At 44.5% G+C, this 22359-nt stretch overlaps 1 protein-coding gene across 1 annotated transcript in view; it reads left to right on the top strand.

The window, feature by feature from the left end:
• The first annotated feature begins 1210 nt into the window (after positions 1-1210).
• LOC139211336 (B-cell lymphoma/leukemia 11A-like) overlaps positions 1211-22359 on the top strand; it is a 47014-nt gene continuing 25865 nt past the window's right edge. Inside the window, exons 1-2 of the mRNA XM_070841626.1 lie at positions 1211-1302; positions 5353-5805. Coding sequence (XP_070697727.1) covers positions 1248-1302; positions 5353-5805 — 508 coding nt within the window. The 5' untranslated portion in view covers positions 1211-1247. The remainder of the gene's footprint in view (positions 1303-5352; positions 5806-22359) is intronic.

Raw genomic sequence — 22359 nt, 5'->3', positions numbered from 1 at the left:
AAAACACATGTGAAGCCACCCAGGTTATAGCCTGTGTCTGGATCTCTGCTGGTTGTTCAACCTGTTCGTCCTGTTCGCTGCAACCGGATAGTTCGCCGCGCTCCGTGTCATCTTAACACGTGCCTCTCTTTCGCTCCATCTGCCTTAACGGAGCCTTTATGGGCACGCGCGTTAAGGACGCAGACACCTACACACACACACACACACACACACACGCACGCACGCTCACACTCGCGCGCGTGCGTCCAGGTGAGTTTGCGTCCAGCACTGCGCGCTTTTCTTAGACTGAAACAGTGGCCACCACATGCGACAGACTTTGTTCACACACACACACACACACACACACACACACACACACACACACACACACACACACACACACTCCTCCGGTCTGTAGTATATGCAGCAGTATTATATCCGCCCCCCTCCAGTGAGCTCCTGTCCGCGGCTTCCCTTGCCCTGTTTTGCGTCCACCTCTCTCTCTCTCTCTCTCTCTCTCTCTCTCTCTCTCTCTCTCTCTCTGCATATTGCTTTCATTAGACATCTCTGCCTCTCTCTCGCTCTCTCTCTCACACTCGCGCACACACACACACACACACACACACACTCCTCCCTCCCTCCCTCCCTCCAAGTGCCTCTAGTCCGGCCCCCCTGATCTCTGTGTCCATTGGCTTCCACTGGGTCTATTTCTCATGTCCAGCCCCCCCCACCCCCCCTACTCCTCCTCCCCCTGTCCCCCCCCCGCCTCTAATGACCATCCATTGGTGTTGTTATTGCGCGTCCCGTCCGTCCCTCCTCCCACTCCCACTCCCACTCGGGTGCCTCGGCCCTGCCCATGTTTTTGTATGTCGGGTGTCCGTCCATCGCCTGACGTTCAAGTTCGCCGGGAACGTCACGTCCGTGCACTTGAACTTGCACAGCTCAGAGGGGGGGTTGAGGGGAGGGGTGGGGGGGAGGGGGGGGCTTTTGCCATTTTTTCCATCTCTCTCCCCTTCTCTCTCTCCATCTACCTCTCTCTCACTCTCTCTCTCTTTTTTCTCTGCTCTCCTTTCTCAAAAAAGCCATGACGGCGATCCCGCGATCCATCTTCGCCTCCGCGCCATCTTTGTATTATTTCTAATTTATTTTATTTTTTTCTTGTGGATGTCAAAGGCGTTGGATGAAGATATTTTTTGCCCCACCGGAGTCTCCTCTCTAACCCCGGCTCTCCCCGATGTGATCCGCGCTGAACGCCGCCGCCAGCCACCATGTCTCGCCGCAAGCAAGGCAAACCCCAGCACTTAAGCAAACGGGATTTTTCGCGTAAGTACAGATGAAAAAAGAAAGAAATATGTCACTTCTGGCTCCCTTTCAGTTCATTCAGCAAAGGGGGAAAAGGCAGCAAATCAGGAGCTTCTGGACACCGGACGCACCGCTCGGACCCGCGGTCAACTGGACTTAACAGCGTGGAGAAAGTGCGACACCTCCGTGCGTAAAAGCCGCCCGGAGATCCTAAAAGCCCGAAAGACAGAAAAAAGTTTTGTGTGTCGCTATACACCCGTTACTTCCTCTCTGCCAGAGAGTGAGAATGTGCATTCATAGGCTGTTAAATGCACTCGCTGTGGCTCCGGTGCCCCTCCGGTCGCTCCGGTCAGTGGAAACGCGCAGGACTCCCGGTAGCAGAGCGCGTCCTCTCCGCGGAGCTTCGTGGAGAAATCACCCCCCGGAATATCGCCGTCTGGTAGCTCTGCGGGCAGGTTTTCATCTGCTCTCTCTCGTTCTATTTTTGGATTATTTTCAGAAAAAAAACTTGGAGGTGGATTTTTGGATCGAGGGGGGAAAAATCTCGTGTCCGACTGTTTACAACTGCCTCCCTCTATCAGCAGCTCGGCAGTAGAGACAACACAAATCGATTTATTGTACACACCTTCAAAAATCCGAATACCTCTTATGCAAAGGCTGTTTATTGATGTTTAGTTTACATGAGAAGCTTTCTTCTCAAAACAGACAGCACAGCCGCTGCAGACTAGACTTAGAGACAAGAAACACAGCAACAGGACACCAGCACAGCCAGTCTTGTCGTCTGTGTTATTTTCTTATAAAAGCAAAATGTGGACCGACAAAATATCCAACTTTAGATTCTAAAGCTTCATGTACAGATAAGGTAAGACGTGAATACATGACCGCTGATATGCTGCAGCTGCAGCGTGAGGAGGAAAAGCGACAATATTCCAACAATATTTAGTTGAGTCGACAGAATCCGTCTTTACGCACGGCGTTTATTTATCACCAAAGCTTTATTTTTTCGAGTTCAGCAGACTCTTTAGTCTGGTATGTGAAGAGAGAGCAGATAAGTGTGTTTGGAAACTGCGGGGCGACTGGCAAAGTGGCGTTTATCGCCGCACCATGTGCCGCACTGTACACCAGCTCGCAGCGTTTCAGCGGCTCGCAAAGTGGCCCGAAAACATAAAACAAGGAGATATTTGGGCATCTTTACGCACCACTGCTTGATTATGTTTCGGTATGTTGACTGGCTGTCGCCTGTGTTTGGTTTGGAGAGAGGGAGAGAGTGTGTGTGTGTGTGTGTGTGTGTGTGTGTGTGTGGCCCCGGCTGGGTGACAGCGCAGCCACCATGGCCATGTACCGTCGCTAGGAGGCAGAGCGCGATCAGAAAATCCAACGCTGAACTTGAACCCGATCAGTTTCACCGCCACCCCTATCTACACGGGCTACTATTTGGCGATCTCTTTAGAATAAAGCGAGAGTATACAAGGCATGGGGAGGGAGGGAGAAAGAGGGGGGGTGGGAGGGAGGACACCCCCCCCCCCCATCCATCTCCAAATCTGCAACTCCTCTTCATCACCTCGAACCCACTTTCGCTCCTTCTATCTCCTCTATTTTTCCCTCCATCATATTTTTACATACATGCAGGCTGTAATCAGCATGTGCAGCTAGACTGTACTGTGCCTGCAGACCTCGCCTTTTACCCCCCTCAAACCTTACACCACACACACACACATCTCATTTAGCATTCGTTACAAATGGAGCACAGAATCCGTCCTGTCGCTCTTCAGCAAACATCCATCTTTGATGATCTCTCCTTTCTCGCCCCTCTTTTTATCTTTTTTTTAATTTTTTTTTTTAACTTTTTTACATTTCTTACAATTCTATAATTGAATTGGATTATTTAGTTTATACTACATTTCCAGCGTTTGCTGTGTAACCTCATGATCAGGTCGAATTTAAGTAGTAAAATGTAACAAGACTCAACAGTGTGTTTGTCAGTGTTACAACTTAACATTTCCTCCTTTAGAAGAAATTACATTATCAGCAATTTCCATTTTTTCCCAGGATGGAAACACATTTAAAACAGACAGACAGTCAGCCTTCCAATAGCTCAGTTTTCTAGTTGTAACTATTTAAAAAAAAAATTATCAGACAGGTGGAACTTTTAACCCTCAGCTTAGTAAAATGATTTATGTTGAAAGTAGATTCATGCCTTAATTCTTGTCTTACTTTTCCTCCTTTACAAAATGTGATTGTGATGTGATGCATGTTCTCATAAATGAATATGGTACACAGATTATTATCCATGATGCCCCTCTCGCTGTTTATTCAGCCCAGCTGCACTGACTTAAAAATACATCCAAACAAGTGATTTCTGCACGTTTCTATTTTACTGAAATAGAACTCTGGGGAGACCTGCTTTGCTTTTTTTTTTTTTTTTCCTTTTAAATCTTATTCAGGTCTCTTACCCTCCCTCCTCATGCTCAATTAAATCCATCAGAATGTTTTTTCAAACCCTCGGATATCCACTCATGAGTTCAGTTTCAGAGGTGAGGGGCTTATGCAGCTTTCATTCTATTTTTTTTTTGTTGTTATATCCTGTGAATTTAATGCCCCCCCCCCCACTTCGGGAGCTGTTGTGTAACTTGCGTGGCGTTGTGTTGACCTGAAGTTAAATCAAAGAGGAGGCACGGTGGGGAGGAGGAAGAGGAGGATGAGGGGGTGTTGATAGGGTGGAGGGGGGTAGTGGTGGTGTCGATGCGAGCCGGGAATTTATCATGTTATCTCCATGTCCCAGTTTGCGCACAGATGTCGCGCAGGATTGTGGCGTTCAAATGATATTTCCTTGAGGGGATGTAGTCCTCATTCAGACCCTATCTCTCTCTCTCCCTCTCCTTCTCCTTCGCACACACACACTTGTGCATTCCCACACACACACTCTCTTACACATGCATGCACAGGAACCTTATCCCTTTTATCAGACAAAATCTGTACCAATCACCCAGACACTGAAAATTAAAATCTATTTTTTGATTCTCAGTGGTTTTAAGTTCATTAAAATGTGAAATTGGCGGCTGAGTAAAGAAGGTCAACATGCATTAGGCGGCTAACACAGAGTCAGACTCTTCACCTTGGACTGGAAGATTTTCTTTAAAAGAGGGACAGTGAATTATGTTCTCCCGTTTCGCTTCTCTAATTCAGTGGGCCGCTCTGTTCACACTCCTCTCCCTCCACTGCAGGACGGTCTGAGCTTGACAAAAGGCTTCTTAAAAAAGTAGTCAGGAGTTAATCCGGCCTTGGAGGGGTGAGGAATCGGGTTGAACGGCTCATTTTGGGGTGATTTCCTGCTGCACAAGCGGCTGGTATCTAAGAACTATAAGTCAGACACATGTAATCGAGGCAGAGGGAAGAGTTTTCCTTCTCCCGGACACACTCTCTCTCTGTGCCGCCTCTCTTCCCTTCCCTTCCCTTCCCTTCCCTTCCCTCTCCCCGGCACATATGTTGGCCATGTTTGTGACAGTTTTCCCTTCTGCTGATTACAGGATCAAAACCTGTACAAACAAGGTTGGGCAAGTCAAACTCATCCACATATTTAGTTTTTTGGTGAATGCTGTGTTCAACCATCATTTTCTAAGCTTCCCCTGTCATTGGCTATGAAATTGTTATCTTTGAGGAATCTGATTTGAGCTTTGCAGCTACTCAGGATATTCTTTCCCACCGTTTATTCTCATGATGTGTGATCCAGATCAGCTTACATTGTAATCATTCCCTCACCCCCTTATTGTGTGTACCACAGGTCAGACTTGTGTTTAGCTTTGGCTCTTTAACTCTGAGCCTCTATGTGACAGAATGAGAAAGGTTTTGTGTGCCCTGCTCTTGTCATCTGTTCCCACAAATAGTTGTATCAATAGGTTTCAATTACAGGAGTGAAAAGGAAAAAAAATATAAACATGTGGTTCTTGCTTTTTTGCTCAGAGTAAGCATCACCTTCTAATTTTCCTCTTTTTGCTCACTCACCTTCTTTTCTCCCACCCTCTTTTTTTCTCCCTCTTCCTCTGTGCTTGTCCCCCCCCTCTGCCTCACCAGCAGCCGAGCCCCTCTCCACGGCCATCGTCTCGTCGGAGGAGCTGTCGGAACGCTGCTCGGAGCACTCAGAGGAGAGTGGCAGCCTCAACGGGCACCACCCAGGCTCGACTGTGGGCCGGCTGGCCCGGCTGGGTCCCGATGCTCACCCCTCTCTGGAGCAGGACCTGCTGACCTGTGGCCAGTGCCAGGCCACCTTCCCCCTGGCGGACATTCTGCTCTTCATCGAGCACAAGAGAAAGCGATGCCACGGGCCGCCCTGCCTGGCCGTGGGCCGGGGGCTGGACAAGCCCCCTTCGCCCTCACCCGGCCTGGCCCTCACCCCGTCGCCTTCAGTGGGCTCCCTGCGCAGCCGGCGGCCGGTGGAAGTGGGCGTCCAGGCCACGCTGGCAGACGACGACGATGACCGACTCTCATTGCCCCGGGGGATTTGCCCCAAGCAGGAGCCCCTCCCAGGTAACCAGACCTGCTTCCACACCAACATACATCAAATTTGTCTGGATTTGACTCCAGTTGCGGTGGTGCTCACATTAAGAGAGAAACAGCTGCTTTACTGAGGCAGTTCCTGCCAGATGATCTTGTGATTATGCCTATGTGTCGACTTTGTGTGAATTCGGAGGCAAAATCTGACAGAATATTAAAAACCAGACCACAAGCAGGTCTCTTCCCTCTAAACATATTCTGAAACGTTACTCATCAAGGCTTGGAATCAGATTTCCTTGTTCAGATCCCACCTTTCAAACTGGCACATTGTCATCTTAGATGTGTGTGTTGCCCAGGATGGAGTTGCCTTTGTGGGTGTGTGTTTCTTTGCAACGTCAGGTCTTGTTTTTCTATCGTGTGCGTGTTGTGGTACGGCGAGCCAGCATGTCAGCATAGTCTAGCCTACATGTTGCCGATGATCTCCATCCAAACCTTGTGTTGGCTGCAGCAGTCTGAGCACAAGGATTTTAGGGGACACACGTGCCAATCCTTGTTAAGGCAAGGCATTTGATTGGCTGAAACTTGTTTGGGGGTGTGTGTGTGTCTGTGTGTGTGTGTGGAAGGGGGGGGAGTTGGCTGTTGTCAGACAAACAAAAACAGAGGGACGTCACAGGTGGGGAGGAAACCCAAGAGAATACGCCTCTGTTCTCTTTTACAGCTGACACAAAAGCACACACACTGATTTGATTTAGGATGGCTTTCTCTCTTCATCTGTTTGTGTGTGTGTGTGTGTGTGTGTGTGTGTGTGAATAGTCTTCTGTCTTTACTGACTTGTGTAAAGGGCAGTGTGCAAGACAATGGAAATTATCTAATCTAAGTCTGACCAATTGTCCTTCTACTGATCCACACTATTCAGAAAGTGTGTTGGTGAGAGTGTGTGTGTGTGTGTGTGTGTGTGTGTGTGTGTTTCCCACTCTACCCAGTTTGGCCATGGTGACTAAATCCCACAGGTCAGTGGCAAAGAGACATAGGTGACCTTGACTTTGTGCTACCACTGGTCAGTGCGTGAGTGCTCTTGTGTGTGTGTGTGTGTGTGTGTGTGTGTGTGTGTGTGTGTGTGCAGATGGAGGATCATTGTACTGGATTTTGAGAAAACTGTGTGTTTGTATGTGACTTTCAGTCTGGGGAGTAACTGCAGCCTCTTTCTGGGATTGGGTGCGCAGAATGTGTGTTCTTGCATAATGTGTGTGTGTGTGTGTGTGTGTGTGCGCCTCCCTCTCATGTGGCCCTAGCAGATGTGTCCTGCTCTCAGTGTGGTTTCTCCCCTTCCACTGCCACATCTTACCCGACTAAATGCAGCCCAGCTCTCCATCTCTTTCATTCTTTTTCCTCTCTGAGTTTACCTCCATACCAAACTTCATAGGTAAAATGCACAATTCCCCCCCCCCCCCCCAGTTTTTATCTCTTTTTCCCTTCCCTTCTGCCTTCTTCCTCAGTACAAGAATCAAATGAAAGACGAGCGGAGAGAGGGAAAAGCCAGTTTTAGTTTTGCTCTTAGAGGGAAAGTCGTTTATTTAAAGCATCTTAACACCACTAATTATTTGTTGCAGCACCATTTTTTTTTTCTTCCTTGTGCATTTTAATTAGCAGTAGTTTTTAGTGGCGGGCTGCCTGTACTAAATTAGCCGTTACAGAAAGAGAGGGAGAGAGGGAGGGGGAGAAGGGGGTGAAGATGAAATAGAGCAGCGGAAACACACAAGCAAAATACACACTTTATCACTTTGCTCATTGAATGCACCTCAGGAATCCTAAATGTTGCAGTTTATTTTCCATTTCAACATTCGTGTGTGTTTGCAGAAATAAGCACGATAAGCTGTTAAAGGCACTGCTCGGTGTTTCTTGTATCTGACGTCACTTCTCACAGATTTTGGCAGTCACAGGAAGTGGAGATGAGGAAAAAGGTTGGCAAAGATGCATTTGACCTTTGACCTTTTGATCTTTGCCAGCTAGAGACAAATCTATCTACTGTATATCAGCTGGAAGGAGTTGGAGTTTTTTTTTTTGTGGCCAAACCTGCTTGTGTCTGCAGTGACTATACATTTCAACACCCTGTCCCACACACACACACACACACACACACACACACACACTCTCTCGCAGAGACTCACCAGCTAAACTGGGTTATTAGAGCGATTTACATCATAATACAGGCGTCTGGTTGCTTCAATAGCGTTGTGTGTGGGAACGTCTTGGTAGGAACAGCTGTACACTCAGACAGGAGAAGAAAACAGGACAGCAGCGTCATATATCTTGTCTGATGTTGACGTCAAGCTGAACAGCAGACAGAGCGAGTGTTATTAAATGTTTGCTGTTTGGAATTTTAAACCGGGAAGAAAAACGCAGCTTTTGAACTATCCATGTGCCCCAAAAAATAAGACATCATTTTATTTGCATCCATCCTCTTTAATCAATGTTTTTCTCAGCCACTGGACACACACCAGCACAAACACCACCTCCACCACCATGCTGAGTTTATGCAACACATCCATTCTGATAGCCGATAATTAAAGCCAGTATTTTCCTCCCCGACCCCAGCTTTCATCCTAATTGACCCCAAACTGTCACGGTGAAGTAAATATGTGAAAGGCAGAAAAAAAAAAATCGGCTGGAATTTCAGCTGCGCTGATAGTCGTCCAAAAGCATTCCTAATGACAAAAAGAGGACGCAAGGGAGGAATGTGTGTGTGTGGTTCTTATTTGTAAATGCTGGCTTGGAGTTCCACTGCGTCTCCTAGGTTTCCCTCACAGCTTATGAGGCCTCTTCTCAGCCAGTAAATAAAAATAACCAGAACATCTAGGAATTCATCATATAAGCAGAAAAGCATAATTTCACTACTATTTTTTTTTTTTTTACCTCAAAACGTCAGATATGCCAGTGCCACGCTGACGATCACCTCAATATTTTAAATGCAACACTATTCCTATTGAGTTCAGATTTTTGCATCCATCATTTTCAATTCATCCTCCTTCCTTTTTAGGGCTCTGATGAGAAATATATTTTATTCTTTATGCTCTTATTCTTTTTCATCCTATGTTGCAGAAAATCAGATGCCCTTTCCTTTATCTCTGCATATGTAGCTTGTTTTCCTGCTTGCATCTGCCTATATAATTTGACGGCTGCGTGGCTGCTTGCTGTAAAATGTGCGTCTGTGTCTATGGTCAGACTGATACAGAGCTCCTCTGGCTGCTGCAAGGCTCAGAGGAGCACAAAGCGTCGGACTTGTGCCGGAATGCTGCTATTTACATATCAAACAGCTCCGACTGAGGAGAGCCGAGACATTACCTGTGTGTGTGTGTGTGTGTGTGTGTGTGTGTGTGTGAGAGAGAAAGAGAGAGAGAGAGAGAGAGAGAGAGAGCACTGTACAGGCAAAATGCCGATCAGTGATGCAAAAAGGCAGCATACCCGCCCAACCACACCACACACACACACAGTTAGGGCTCTCTCTCTCTCTTGCCCATTTATTCTATTAATCCCTGACTGAGATGAAAATTCTGATTATAATCCCTGAGGCGCCCCTCATTCAGAAACAGCATCACTAATGTCTCAAAAGAGAGGGGTTTGCATGTGTGTGTGTGTGTGTGTGTGTGTTTGAATGTCTCTCTCTCTCTCTTTTTTTTTCTTTTAACCAAAAGTGGTTATGATTGAAAAAAAAAAAAAAAAAAATCTTGGCTTGAAAATTGAAATTTAGAATGAATTCTTTGTGGATTACGTCTACAGTAAATACAATTTCTGCTGTCCAGTTTGCCAATTGATTTCTCATAATTAGCAGCAAGAATTTAATCCTTTCCTCTATGGGAAATCAGTCATAATATGTGTGTTAATGAGCTGGAATTGATATGCGGCCAGGACAAAGAATTATTCATCTTATTGACCAGTGATTTTATTGAGCAATATTGGCTGATAAACTGTATTGACCTCGCAATATCACATCATCACGGGAGATTTTTATCAAAACTTGTACATGATGATAAATCCAAAAATTAGTTGAGATTAATAGAGTTTTATTTTTTGCAGCCCACTGAAGAGTCATTCTGGCTTGAAGCCCCGTAACATGAATATCGCTGGTCTATGATCTAGTGATTAGCAATTAGCTTATCATCACTGGCTAATGCTATCCACCTCAATACACATTAGTGCATTTTTAACACCCATTCATTGTCTGGCTCGGTGTCAGATCTCTCTGTATCTCATGTCTATTCTCTCCCTCCTCTTCTCTTTTTTCATTTCTCTTTTGGCTCATGTGTCCGTCTCTCTCCCTGCAACATTAGCAGTCAATGCAAATCCGGGACAGCCAATTGATACTGAATCAATTACAGTATGTTTGGTGTGTGTGTGTGTGTGTGTGTGTGTGTGTGTGTGTGTGTGTTTCATGCTGTAGCACATCCCGGCGAGCCTACAAAGAGATTTCACACACTGGCTGCCATTACTAATCTATTGTTGCTCTCTCTTTCTTTCTCAACATAAGATTTTATTTAGTGGACTCGAGTGCAGCATTTGAACTCCAGCGTTTCTCCCCCAGCGCAGTGAGAATCTGACTGTGTCGGCATTTTGAACGAGCTCGCTGAATGTAAACACGTTCGTGTGTACAGAAAACATCAGTAGCGGGAGAATGCATACAGCAGGCCACTGGAATGACTAGAAAAGCTAATATTCTGGCACCACGGCCAACAGGCTGCATTGTGTTTTATATTCAGCACTCACACACACACACACACACACACACAAAAAAACTCTCCATAAACTGCATTGACTCAAATGTTGATTATTGTGTTGCTGTAAATGTGTGGGTGTGTGTTTGAAGAGCATGTCTGCAATCCAGACGGAACCAAAAACTTGGAATTCACTGCAGACTAATTTTGGACGTAGTAATAAAACAAGGAACGGAAATAAGTGCTTTGTGTTGCTCAGAATAGAATATTTAATTCACATGAGTTTATAGTTGCTTTTCTCGAGCCTGTGCTCGGAAAGTCCAGACCGGTGAGCCTGTTGATTTATCCTTTATCCTGTTTGGTAATGCTCACAGCACACACACTCACACACACACAGACATGTTCAGACACACACACCCATATTTTGTTACATAAGGTAGTATTAGGGCAGCAGCAGTGAATTGCTTTAGTCCTGGCTCTTCATTTTAAAGGGGTACTCCAGCAATTTAATGTTACACTCAGAGACAGATTAAAAAGAGAATGGTTCAAAACTGAAGCGGTAGAAGATGAGATATTCTGACCCTTAGTCCCAAGTATGGGTCAGGGTCTAAAAACACTAGATCCTACATATCCCATAAGGCCACTAATCTTTTCTAAAACCTTCGATGCCCAGTACAAACGTACATCTTTCTAACTCTGTAGCTCCAGTTTGTGAAGCAGGCTTCCTTTTATAAATTTGTGGTTTTCAGGTCCACGCTAAGATGACCCCGATGACATCACAATGACATCATCGGAGTATCTAGACTTGGCAAAGGCACAGAAGGCTAGAGGCTGAGTAGTCCTAACTGAGACAAGTATATTCATGTTTTTGCATAGAATCTGTGGAGTTCCCCTTCAAATGAGTCTGGTTAACCCCAAACTTGCCAAAGTGCCTTTGACAGTGGACTTGTACCAAATCCAAGACTGCTGCTCTGAATGTGACCTTTGACCTCTCTGTGGAGTGGGAGGAGTGGAGACCGGAGAGCTTCCCCGGTGGTCATCAATAGACTCTCACATTATTGTATTAGTGGTTGGAAGATGGATACTGTACAGGCAAATTAGGTTCATTACTGTAGCAATAACATGCAAACTGTTATGATCGAATGGTGGGAGCCGGTGCCTTTTCCTCAGACTCATCGTCTGGCTGCACAGGAAGTGATGCGTCTTACTTGTGAGGTGGGTTTGGAATAAATAGAAGAAGAGCAGGGCGTGAACAGCAATCGCTGCCACCGCGGCCAAACAGACAACAACAACATCAACATCAAAGGGTGCAAAAAATCCAAGAGAGAGACGTCACGCTGCCCACGCACTTTGATTGGCAGCTGATCCCTGGGAAGCGCAGACACGCTGCAGCGATGGCGACCAAAGACGGGACAGATCTGTAGGAGACAAAAGACCTCCCTGATTATTGTGGCCAGCGAGCCATTCTAAAACGATGACAATGGCAGAAAACAATAAGACATTAAAGCGACCGGCGTTATTTCCCAATCTGCAGTGACAGTGTGTCAGTGACGTGCATGACGTCAAGCAGACTGCTGCACGCGCTCCGTGATGGAGGGTTGTTTATTGATCTGGCTCCTTGTGTTTATGTGAGCCATTCGACATCCACGCTACATCTACTCCTTCGTGGTGAGAGGGAAAGCTGCTGTTTTTGGCTCTCTCGCCGCTCGCTGTGTGTGTGTGTGTGTGTGTGTGTGTGTTTATCCCTCCGCACTCATAGACACACTCACAAAAAGACTCACACACTCTGCTGGGTCTGCTCAGGGGGTGCACATGTAACTCAGCTCTCTTATTATGTTGAAGGCAGTTGAAGGCCTGTTCATAAAACTGTTTATACACTACAAAGCTTATTTATATAGGCCACTGGATTACAGACTGGCTCTACACACACACACACACCACACACAAACACACACACACATATTCAGATCCCACTGGCTAGATATGTGTTCATTTGTCAGTGATTCTCTTTGTATGTACCTGTTATTGCTCATACGGCATGCCCACATGTATGTGTGTGTGTGTGTGTGTGTGTTTCAGTGTGGTATGAATAAACATGAAAGAGCCTGTGTGTGTGTGTGTGTGTGTGTGTGTGTGAGCTGGCAGTGCGGATACAGGACATCCCCTGGTAGAGTGTGCCAGGGCTGAGCTGGCAGTGTGTGTGTGGCCAGTATGTGTGTGTGCATGTGTGTGGAAGGGCCTGGCTCCTTGCTCTGGTCTCATGTTCCCCATTTGGCTGAACTACTACTACAACTGCAGAGGAGCAACACACACACACACACACACACACACACAGTGTGTACGTGCTGATAAGTAGAGCACATACAGTGTATGCACAGCTCCATACGAGTGGGTCTAATCTTTTATTTTGGCATTGTGAGTGACCGTCTGTTTCTCTCTCTCACTCCCACCACCTTTTCCACTTTACATCCTTCGTCTCAACAAATCAAACGCACGTTTAGTGCCAAATAAAATGATCCTCGAAGCAGGATAACACATGTAATTCTCATTGCGGACGAGCTCGATATTCCTTAAACATGTAAAACTTGCTGCAAACGTGCAAGACAATCAAGGCCCCTGGTGGCGTTTAACGATCTGTTCCCTTAGAGGAAAACCGTCTCGCTGCTTCGGCCCGAGAACACCAGAAAATACAAAGAGTATAAAACAAGCGGTGACGTCACGGATAATAAAGCTAACGTTACAGTAAGTCAACCCCTCAGGATGGAACTATGCGTCTCCAAATCTGGTGAATTTTTCAGATAAAAAAAAAAAAAGAAAAATGAAGGATTAAGTGCTCCAGAGATGAAGGAATTAGTCGACTGACAGATAATGATAATCACTTAATCATATGCTTCATTTTTTTTCAAGCAAAATGGCACCATGTCACTGGTTCAGGCTTCTCGAATATAAGAATGTGCTGCTTCTTTATTCTCGTAAATCACATGTTTGCACGAACTGTCGGTCAGACAAAACAAACAACGTGAAGACGTCACTCTGTCGGGCTGTGGGAAATGTGTTTTGTTCTATTTTCAGACGGGATGTAGGCAAAACTAAAAAAGAAGGGACAGATTTATCAATAATGAAAACAATTGGTAGATGAAGCCCTAAAATTCTTCTTCTTCTTCTTCTTCTTCTTCATTTGTTAGACTAATATAACAATATAAAACTCAGTGGATTGTCTCACATACGCAAAGCAGTTAAATAGTTAGTTTAAAAGTTGACATTGTGGAGATACATGACACAGGCCCGTCTTTGTGTGTGTGTGTGTGTGTGTGTGTGTGTGTGTGTGTGCTATTTGAGGGCTGGCTAACGGTTTGACCACAACTGTATTCACAAGTAGACGCACAGTTAACGTGATACATTAAGTAAATGTACGAGACGTTACATCATACTATAAATATAAATACAGATCATCTCCTATCCCCCATCTGTCCACCCCGCCCTCCCACCTAACCCATTACCTAGAACTGATAATAATGAATATACAGACACATGGCTCTTCCCTGTCTATCCACACACAGGTCTAAACACACATTAGCGTGCAGATATGCATCCACACCTGGAGTCATCCGCTCACACAGTTTGACTCCAGTGTACCATCACATTTCTTTTTGTTGCTATTGTCATGTCGCAGTGTTCCCAGACTGAGAAGACTACGCTGCCGTACTTCCTGTAAACACGACAAAATGCACGTAAAATAGAATTTGCCATATCTTGTGATGTCACAAACATCAGCTGCGGCCATGTTAAACGCCAAACCCTGTTCATTTACGCTTGTTCGGTCCTGAGATGTCGAGAAATACACCATTTAATAACGCTTAAAAAATCATACGCATAAACAAACACACACACACACACACACACACACACACACATATGAGGAACTCCCCCAATGCCACCAGCAGCAGCAGCACTGACTTTTCCCGATAATTTGCGGAGGCTCATTTGAATTTTAAGCGCTACTTTAATCTTCAAAGCTCAAATAGCTTTATGAATATGCATGCAGTGGGCAGACTTTAGTTCATTACCTAGTTGTAAATTCTAATGACCATTAGGTCCTCACAGTAATTGCCAATTGTTTTGCATTTTTGATTGGCCTATTACCATGCGCATTCGCGGCACACATCAGCTACGCTTGTCAGAGCCGGCATGTCAAGGGGTGTTTGTGCATGTGCGTTTTCATGCTTATGTGTGTATTTTCTCATTTGTGCCTTGGGTGAAAGATGTGTGTGTGCGTGCGTGTGTGTGTGTGTGTGTGTGTGTGTGTATGCAAGCTGGGCGTGTTTTTTAGGCTAATATAAATGAAAGTTGCATTTTTTTTTAATTGTGTGAAGATTGAGAGCCCAGCCAGAGATTGGACATATTTCATTTACATGATGTCTCGTCTGTTCTGTCATTACACTGCTTGTCTCTCACAAATGCACACACACACACACACACACACAAAATATACCCAATACAAACCATCTGGCTCTTTCCTGTACGTGTCGGTCTTGACATGGTAAAATGATTTCTCAATGCCCAGCTCTCTCTCTCTGTCAGCCTATTCATTTTTAGTGCCCCCCCCCCCCTTTCTGTTTCTCCTTGAACAAACAGATGTCAGATACCTCTCTTTTCTCTCTCCTCGTCCCTCCCTGGCTCCATCTAAGGCTGCCATTTTGGAGACAGTAATTCGTCTTCCTAAGTGAGTTTCTCTGTAAACATGGATGAAAACTCGCGCAAAGAGGGAGAAAGATAAAGAATTCCATTGTTCTGTCCTCAGCAGAAAAATGCGGCTCTGTGTGTGTGTGTTATGTGGTTGTACATGCACATAAGAAAATAGGCACCTGTGTGTAAACACTCACTTACAGACACACACCTTACGCTTTGCTACCTTTGTACTCAAAAAAGGCCTCTTTTGAAAGTCTTTTTTGTAAGAGGAAGACAAAAGAAAAAATCAATGAAATAAATCAATTTTCAGCTAATAATGAGGCCGGACAATTAAGGAAATGAGAACAAAGAGCAGCAACAACAAACAAGAACAAGTGCTTCACGGGGGCTAATCTTTATGTTTTCTTCTCTTGTTCCCTTTGTTGCTTTTTTCTCCCTCTTTTTACCCTCCCCTTCTACCCCACTAACACACACACACACACACACACACACTCCTCTTTTTCCTCACGTCCTCCCAGTTTGTGTACAAGTGCTGTGAGGGAGATATGTGAACCTACATAGCGATGAAAAGGAATTCTTAATTGCCCAGAAATGAGCAATGTTACAAACGGCGGTGTAATGGACGCAGCCGAGGGGAAGTATTGTGTACGTGTGTGTGAGTGTGTGTGTGTGTGTTTGGAGGGGTTGTCTCCGGTGGGACTCACGAGGCCTGTTTCCTGAGGTCTCTTTTAGCCCCCCTACAAACACATGCACACACACACACACACACACACACACACACACACACACACACACCCTATATACCTCTGGCTGCTGTTACTCACTTCAAAGTTGTTAATATTCAGCTGGGAAACTGTATCCAGAGCACAGCTAAATTATTAAGCGTATGAACTTTTTAGGCAGTAAGATGAACTGATGGGCCACATCTATGAGATCCTCCTCTTCTTCACGTGTCTGTGTGTGTGTGTGCGTGTGTGTACATGCCCTCTCCTTCTGCCCGATGCTTGGTCTTTGGCCAAGGGCATGCATAATTGATCCTGTGCCCGCTATCATTTTCTTGATGTAATTGCCCCGGTAAGATATGATGAAATCTAATGGATAATTTATCCTCCCAAAATAGATAAAGAACAGCTAAAATATACTTTATAGGCATATTTGTCAGAGTGTGTGCATGTGCATTTAGCATTACATTGATCCACACAAATATTTCAGCTGTGTGTGTGTGTGTGGGTGTGTGGGTCTGGGAAAAAAAAAACAGTAACTAATATTGTTGCGAAGGGGTTAACATCTCAAAAACGTGTAAAATAGGATGTTTTTCAAGGTAAACTGTCCAAAACGTCCATGCTTTAATGCTGACGTGAATCATTACGATGTAGAATTATAATGTATATCAAAAGGCTATTTATGAATGTGATGTTTTTCAGGAAATGAATAAGAAATTAAACCTTCCCAGACAAAGTAACAGATTTTTTTTTTTTTCCCCCGTCTGAGGGTCATAGTTTCATTCCTGCTGCATCAAAAGGGATGTAAGAAATGTAACTAAATGTTTTTTGACATTATGACAAGCTGTCTGACCTGTGGTGAAATCATATGATAATTTAACCAAAGCTAAAATGACAAAATTGCCCTCAAAATGACACTGGCAACAACAACAGAAAAATTGAACACTTCATCTAGCCTGCAAACGTTCAACTCCGCCTGCCCCCGAACACAGACTGAAAAAAATATGTATTTAAAAATAAAGACATCACCTATCTTGTTAAATAAATATTTAAGTGTGAAAGAGACTGTAATTCCTTGAACTCTTGCCCCACGACAAATAAGCCAGAAGGAAAGCTAGTCTTTTGTGTGTGTGTGTGTGTGTGTGTGTGTGTGTGTGAGAGTGTGTGTGTGTGTGTGTGTGTGTGAAAAAAATGCACATTCACCTTTATGAATTTCCCCTCATTTTTCACTCACTCTCTCTCTGTCTTTCTTCCCCTTTGCTTTCTTTTGTCAGTCTCTCTTTTTCTTCTCTTTTCTCCCTCTTGTGCTGCAGTTTTCCGTTGGAAGACAGATGTGTTTCAACATGCTGTGGACTGTAGTTAACACTTCTGATCTCTCTGTCTCTCTCTTACACACACACACACACACACACACACACAAACATAGACACCCACGTACTTTATGTCTCCCTTGATTTAATGGAACCCAACCCCTCTTTTGGCCTTTGTTTGATTTCTGACTTTTTGGTTTCTAGCTTGTTGGAAAGCGTCTGTTCAAAGGTACTCTCTTTAGACGATCATGTGTGTGTGTGTGTGTGTGTGTGTGCGTCCTTTTGTCTGTCTGTCTGTCAGCAACCAGTGATCGCAGTGTGCTGAATGCAGACACACACACACACACACACACACACTCTGTTTATCTTTGCAGTACAAGGGAAATGCAGGCTCCAATCTGCAACGCTGGGAAAGGTGGGATGGGAAGACAAAAAAGGAGAAAGAGAAAGAGAGAGATGGAGATGAGGAGGAGAGGGCATAGGGGTAGAGCGCCCTAGGGGGATAGGGGATGTGAGAGAGAGAGAGCGAGAGAGAGAGAGGTAGGAAAGGCTGGGTTCTGGCGGTGGCTGTCCATTAACAGATGAACTTGGCCGACGTCCAACTGTTTGATGAGACGGGTGTCATAGTGCCGGCTGTGTGTGTGTGTGTGTGTGTGTGTGTGTGTGTCTGAATGGGCGTGTGTGGGGGCTACACAGACATGATTACACACACTATCTTTCCTCGCTTTGGCTCTGCATATTAACCCACTGTTAGCGTTCAGAGTAAGCTCTCGCTCCCATTTTTATCTACCTGCACACACACACACACTCTCTCTCTCTCTCTCTCACACACACACACACACACACAGTTCAACAGGACCAGTTCAGACCGGTTTTCTGGCATGGAAACTGTGTCATGGAGGGTTAAAGAAGGAAAGCAGAAAAATGAAAAGCAACAAAAAAGTTCAAACACGCAGAGAAAACGAAAAAAATACAGCAGATTTCCACTAATGCCCCTGACCTGCCAAGCCCTCCACTTCAACAGGCAGAAAACCGCACATGGGGAAAGACAGACAGACAAGTTAGAGAGAAAGCAGGAGGAAGTAAAATATACATATTTTTAACCTTTGTGGAACTGCTGCTTGTGTAACCGAGTGCGAGTTGACAGTGCAGGAGCACATTTATATTTACAGCAACAGCCGGGGTCAGGAGGTGCAGCAGGAAGGAGGGAGGGTTACACACTTTCTGTAAATTTACACTGCCGAGCTGCTACTGCTGCTGCTGCTGCTGGCTGCTGCTGGCTGCCGAGCAGGTTCAGTGGGTTTGATGCCTTGCTTAAGGGCACTCGCATGTCGGTTGGCCATCTGCTTGTAGCACAGTGGAAAGTGGGCACAGTGAGCTGCGTTTCAACTTTGTAGTTCGAGCTGTCATGACATTCTTTTACTTTTGATTGATGGGATTGGCGCCTCGCTCGAAATGCTTCTGACAGGAGCATTTCTGGTTATTTCTAGTTGTGTACTGCTTTCTGCTCCTGTTCCACTATTGTTGTTATCCAGCGGGCACTTAAGACAGCTTAGTGCCACGCTCAAAGATACCGTGTATTTTTGTAGATGTGTACTTTTACGATAATTTATAGACTGTGTTTACATTTGATTTACTCCTCGTGGAAATGGCTCAATTGGGTGTATTTAGGATTTGGACCTCTCTAGACTTTTGGAATTACCACAAACACACTGTACTTTACCACTGCACGATTCTTTCTGCCCATATGTTGAAGCAAGTCCTCTTCATCTCTGGCTTGTGGTATATGACACACTGTCCTTTACATTTGTAATAAAGATCAAAGGTGACATGTGGAGAGTGAGAGCTGCGTGACTAAAATATGACTGTAATCCTACAGGAAATAAGGTCTACAGTTACCAGTCAGGAGCTCACACACACATACAGTATAGATTTAAACCCTCAAGAATAAAACAGCAAAACATAAAGACATTTCTTAAACACAGGAGGTCACAACCTTGCAAGTTTTATGAAACAAAACGCCTTAGTACTGATGAACAGCTTTAAGAACTTGTCATTGTTAGTCTGGCATATTGTAAAATGGAATGCTTGAATGTATTTATTTGCATTTTGACAAGAAACGTGTTCAATGTTTAAAACCTTTAGCTGGTCACATGCAAAGAATGCAATTGCTTTTTATAAAAAAGTTTTTCTTTTCTATACACAAAGGCATTGGCGTACCTAGAAAATAATGTGCTCTTAATGTGATTTGAGCTCCTTTCAGTAATAATGATTTTTGAAATATGTATAGTTTTGCACAGTAAAACATGCAATGGTTGAATAGAAAGTTTAAAAGAGGCCATGTTGTGATGTTCCAGGGGATGGAAGCACACTCTGGACTAACTGTGTCCCTGTGTGTCTTTGCACATGTTCGCGCCAGTATTGTGTGGCCTCCATCTTCAACCTTGTGGTCACTGCAAACACAAGTCAGAGTTTTCAGAAGAGTGTCACAAAAAAGGCGCGAGGATGCGTGGAGAATCCCAGAAACACATGAAACAGTCACCAGTATATATGTAAACTGTGTTTTTGATGCATTTTTGTAACATGTGCATGAGTGAGAGTCACTTTGCTTGGCTCTCTTACAGTACAAAGGCATCTCGTGGTTATCATTTACCAAGGGTCAGTGGATGTATTCTGTACATACCGTATGTGTGAGTGTGTGTGCCATGCGATAGGGCAGGTGGTATGTGGACTTTATGTTTGCAGTGTAGGCCTTTCTAGTACATGCAACATGGACTGTGAACTGGACACCATGACCTGCACTTAGAAGTACAGACTGAAACACATGTTGCAAATATGGGACAGTCAGCTTATGTAACAGGCTTTCCTGTGGCTATATCGGAGGTCCTATTAAACAGACAGTTCACGTCTATCATTTCATCACTTAGTCCTGCCACTGCGTGTGCGCACCAGTTACTGTGTTCAGCTAGTTTGTCGGATTCAGCCAGATAACCAAAACAGTAAAGTTTTGTGCCATAAAACCCAACAATGAGCTTAAAGACAACAAAATGCTCTGTTGAGCAGCGGAGCTCAGTGGGTGACACCTGTTTCACTACGTTTAACCCATCGCTAATGAAAAGAAATATTGCATATTAGTGCAGCTTTGATATTTAATCTAAACTGAATTCTTCTCAAGCGATCTTAGCTTTAGTTTGCTGAACATATTGAACCTAGATGTTTTTCAGGTGTCTGTAATGCTAAATATCGTGTTTAAAAGCCAATGCAGACAGAGTTTCACGTGAATCTTGCGCCATGCCAGACTTTTACTGCAGAGAGAACGGCTGCTTAATAACTCCCATACACTCTATTTGTATGGCGCATTGGTTGTAAAGGATTTTTTAATGATCTTTTCACGTGCTCAAAAGTAAAGACGTGGCATTTCTCATGAGGCTTCTCATGTGGGTGTTTGCATCGAGGTATCTCCCAAATTAGAAATCAGCAATATTACAAATAAGCGTGCATGTGTCGACAGTTAAGACCCCTGACCACTGTTGCAAAGCCTGCATAGGCAGGGCAGTGCAACCGTGATGATAACACACACACACACACACACACACACACACACACACACATGCACCCCTTAAGGCCTGTAAGTGGTGTAACTTACTGTTCCTACCTTTGGCTATATCTCTCCTCAGCCACTCTCCTGCAGGCTGTTTGTGGCAGCATTCGCTGCATTAAAAATGAGAGCTGCTTGGCTTGGAGGTACCATATCGGCTACCTTCTTTTCTCCCTCTGCTCTAATCTTATGTAAACATAGAAATCAGCTCCCAGCTCGCTCTGGCAGATGCAGGCCAGCAGTGATGTCCCACTGTGATACATCCCTCTAAAGCCTGGATTAAAAGTTTGGAGGCATGGGGTGTTTAGGGGAGGGGAGTTTATGTAGGAGTTAGGGAGGGGGCTTTCATCTCTACAGTCTATTTATACCTGAGAAAAGAGAAAGAAAGACTCAGCTAAGGTCTGAAGTTGGTTGGCATCCAGGTGGTTTGTATGAATGTGGTCAGACTTTGCAAGAACAAGTCTAAAAAGAAAGCTATAATTGTTCTGGAGAAACAAATGTTTGCGCTCCACAGGGTTATAGTACAAATGAAAAAGCCCAAATCTATTTTTTCACTAATAGGAGGTTGTCAATGCTACGCTTTAAAGTGTCTACTCTGCCAAAAATCCACATGAAGAAGAGAAAAGCGAGGGAGGGAGATGAGCATCCCAAAAGAGAGACAAAGATAAAGTGGAATAAAGAGACGGAAAGAAAGAGATATCTACACCACGCTGAAAGAAGCACGTTGTGATGTGACCCATGACCAGCTCTGTGTACGCATAAAAGCATCTGTCTTCAAAGACATATTTTATGTATGTGTGTGTGTGTGTGTGTGTGTGTGTGTTTACCTGCGTCTGTGGCTGTCTGTGTGTATCTGTGTCTGTGAATGATCTATGGTTTGTGTTTACCGTGCCATATTTCGGCCTGGCCTGCCGTCACTGGCGTATGAATGATAAATTGCGGATGTCCATCGGATTCACCCAAGCACCTGTGGTCCCTCGCTCCCCCGGCCGTGTGGCAGGAGAGCACAAATAATAAATAAATAAGCAAAGTGAGAGATAAACAAAAAGGCCTCTTAGGGATGGGACTTTTTCCTCCAGGGCTCGTTCAGGATGTGCTATTTTTTTAAGAACATATCCTGTCTTTTACTTTTTCGTTTGCCTGTTTTTGTGATTGTCACTATCATCCGCCCCCGACCTTTTTGACTCAACATATCTAAAATCAATCTAGCGGAGACCTTTAGTTTAAGCTTTTCCACCTTGACACAAAAGTCTTGGTAATTTAAAGCAGAAAAAAACTGCTTGCTGATTATTTTCTCAATTTATTGTTTCATTTTTTGGTCTATAAAATGTCAAAGAGTTGTAAAAATTGCACACTGCAATTTCTCGGAGCCAAAGGTGATAATAGTTTGTTTTCGAATAGCTCAAATAGCTTGTTTTGTCTGACCAAAGTCAAAAACCCACAGATTAACTTAACACTGATTTAAAACAGAAAAAACCATTTGAGAAGCTACAGCCAGCCGATTCTGAGCATTTTTGATGAATAAATGACTCGAGCAATCTATCAATAATCACAATTAT

The sequence above is a fragment of the Pempheris klunzingeri genome, chromosome 12, assembly GCF_042242105.1.
Source record: "Pempheris klunzingeri isolate RE-2024b chromosome 12, fPemKlu1.hap1, whole genome shotgun sequence".
In the NCBI taxonomy this organism is placed as follows: domain Eukaryota; kingdom Metazoa; phylum Chordata; class Actinopteri; order Acropomatiformes; family Pempheridae; genus Pempheris; species Pempheris klunzingeri.
Note: the sequence above shows the minus strand (reverse complement) of the source record. Positions and strands in the feature narration are given on the sequence as shown.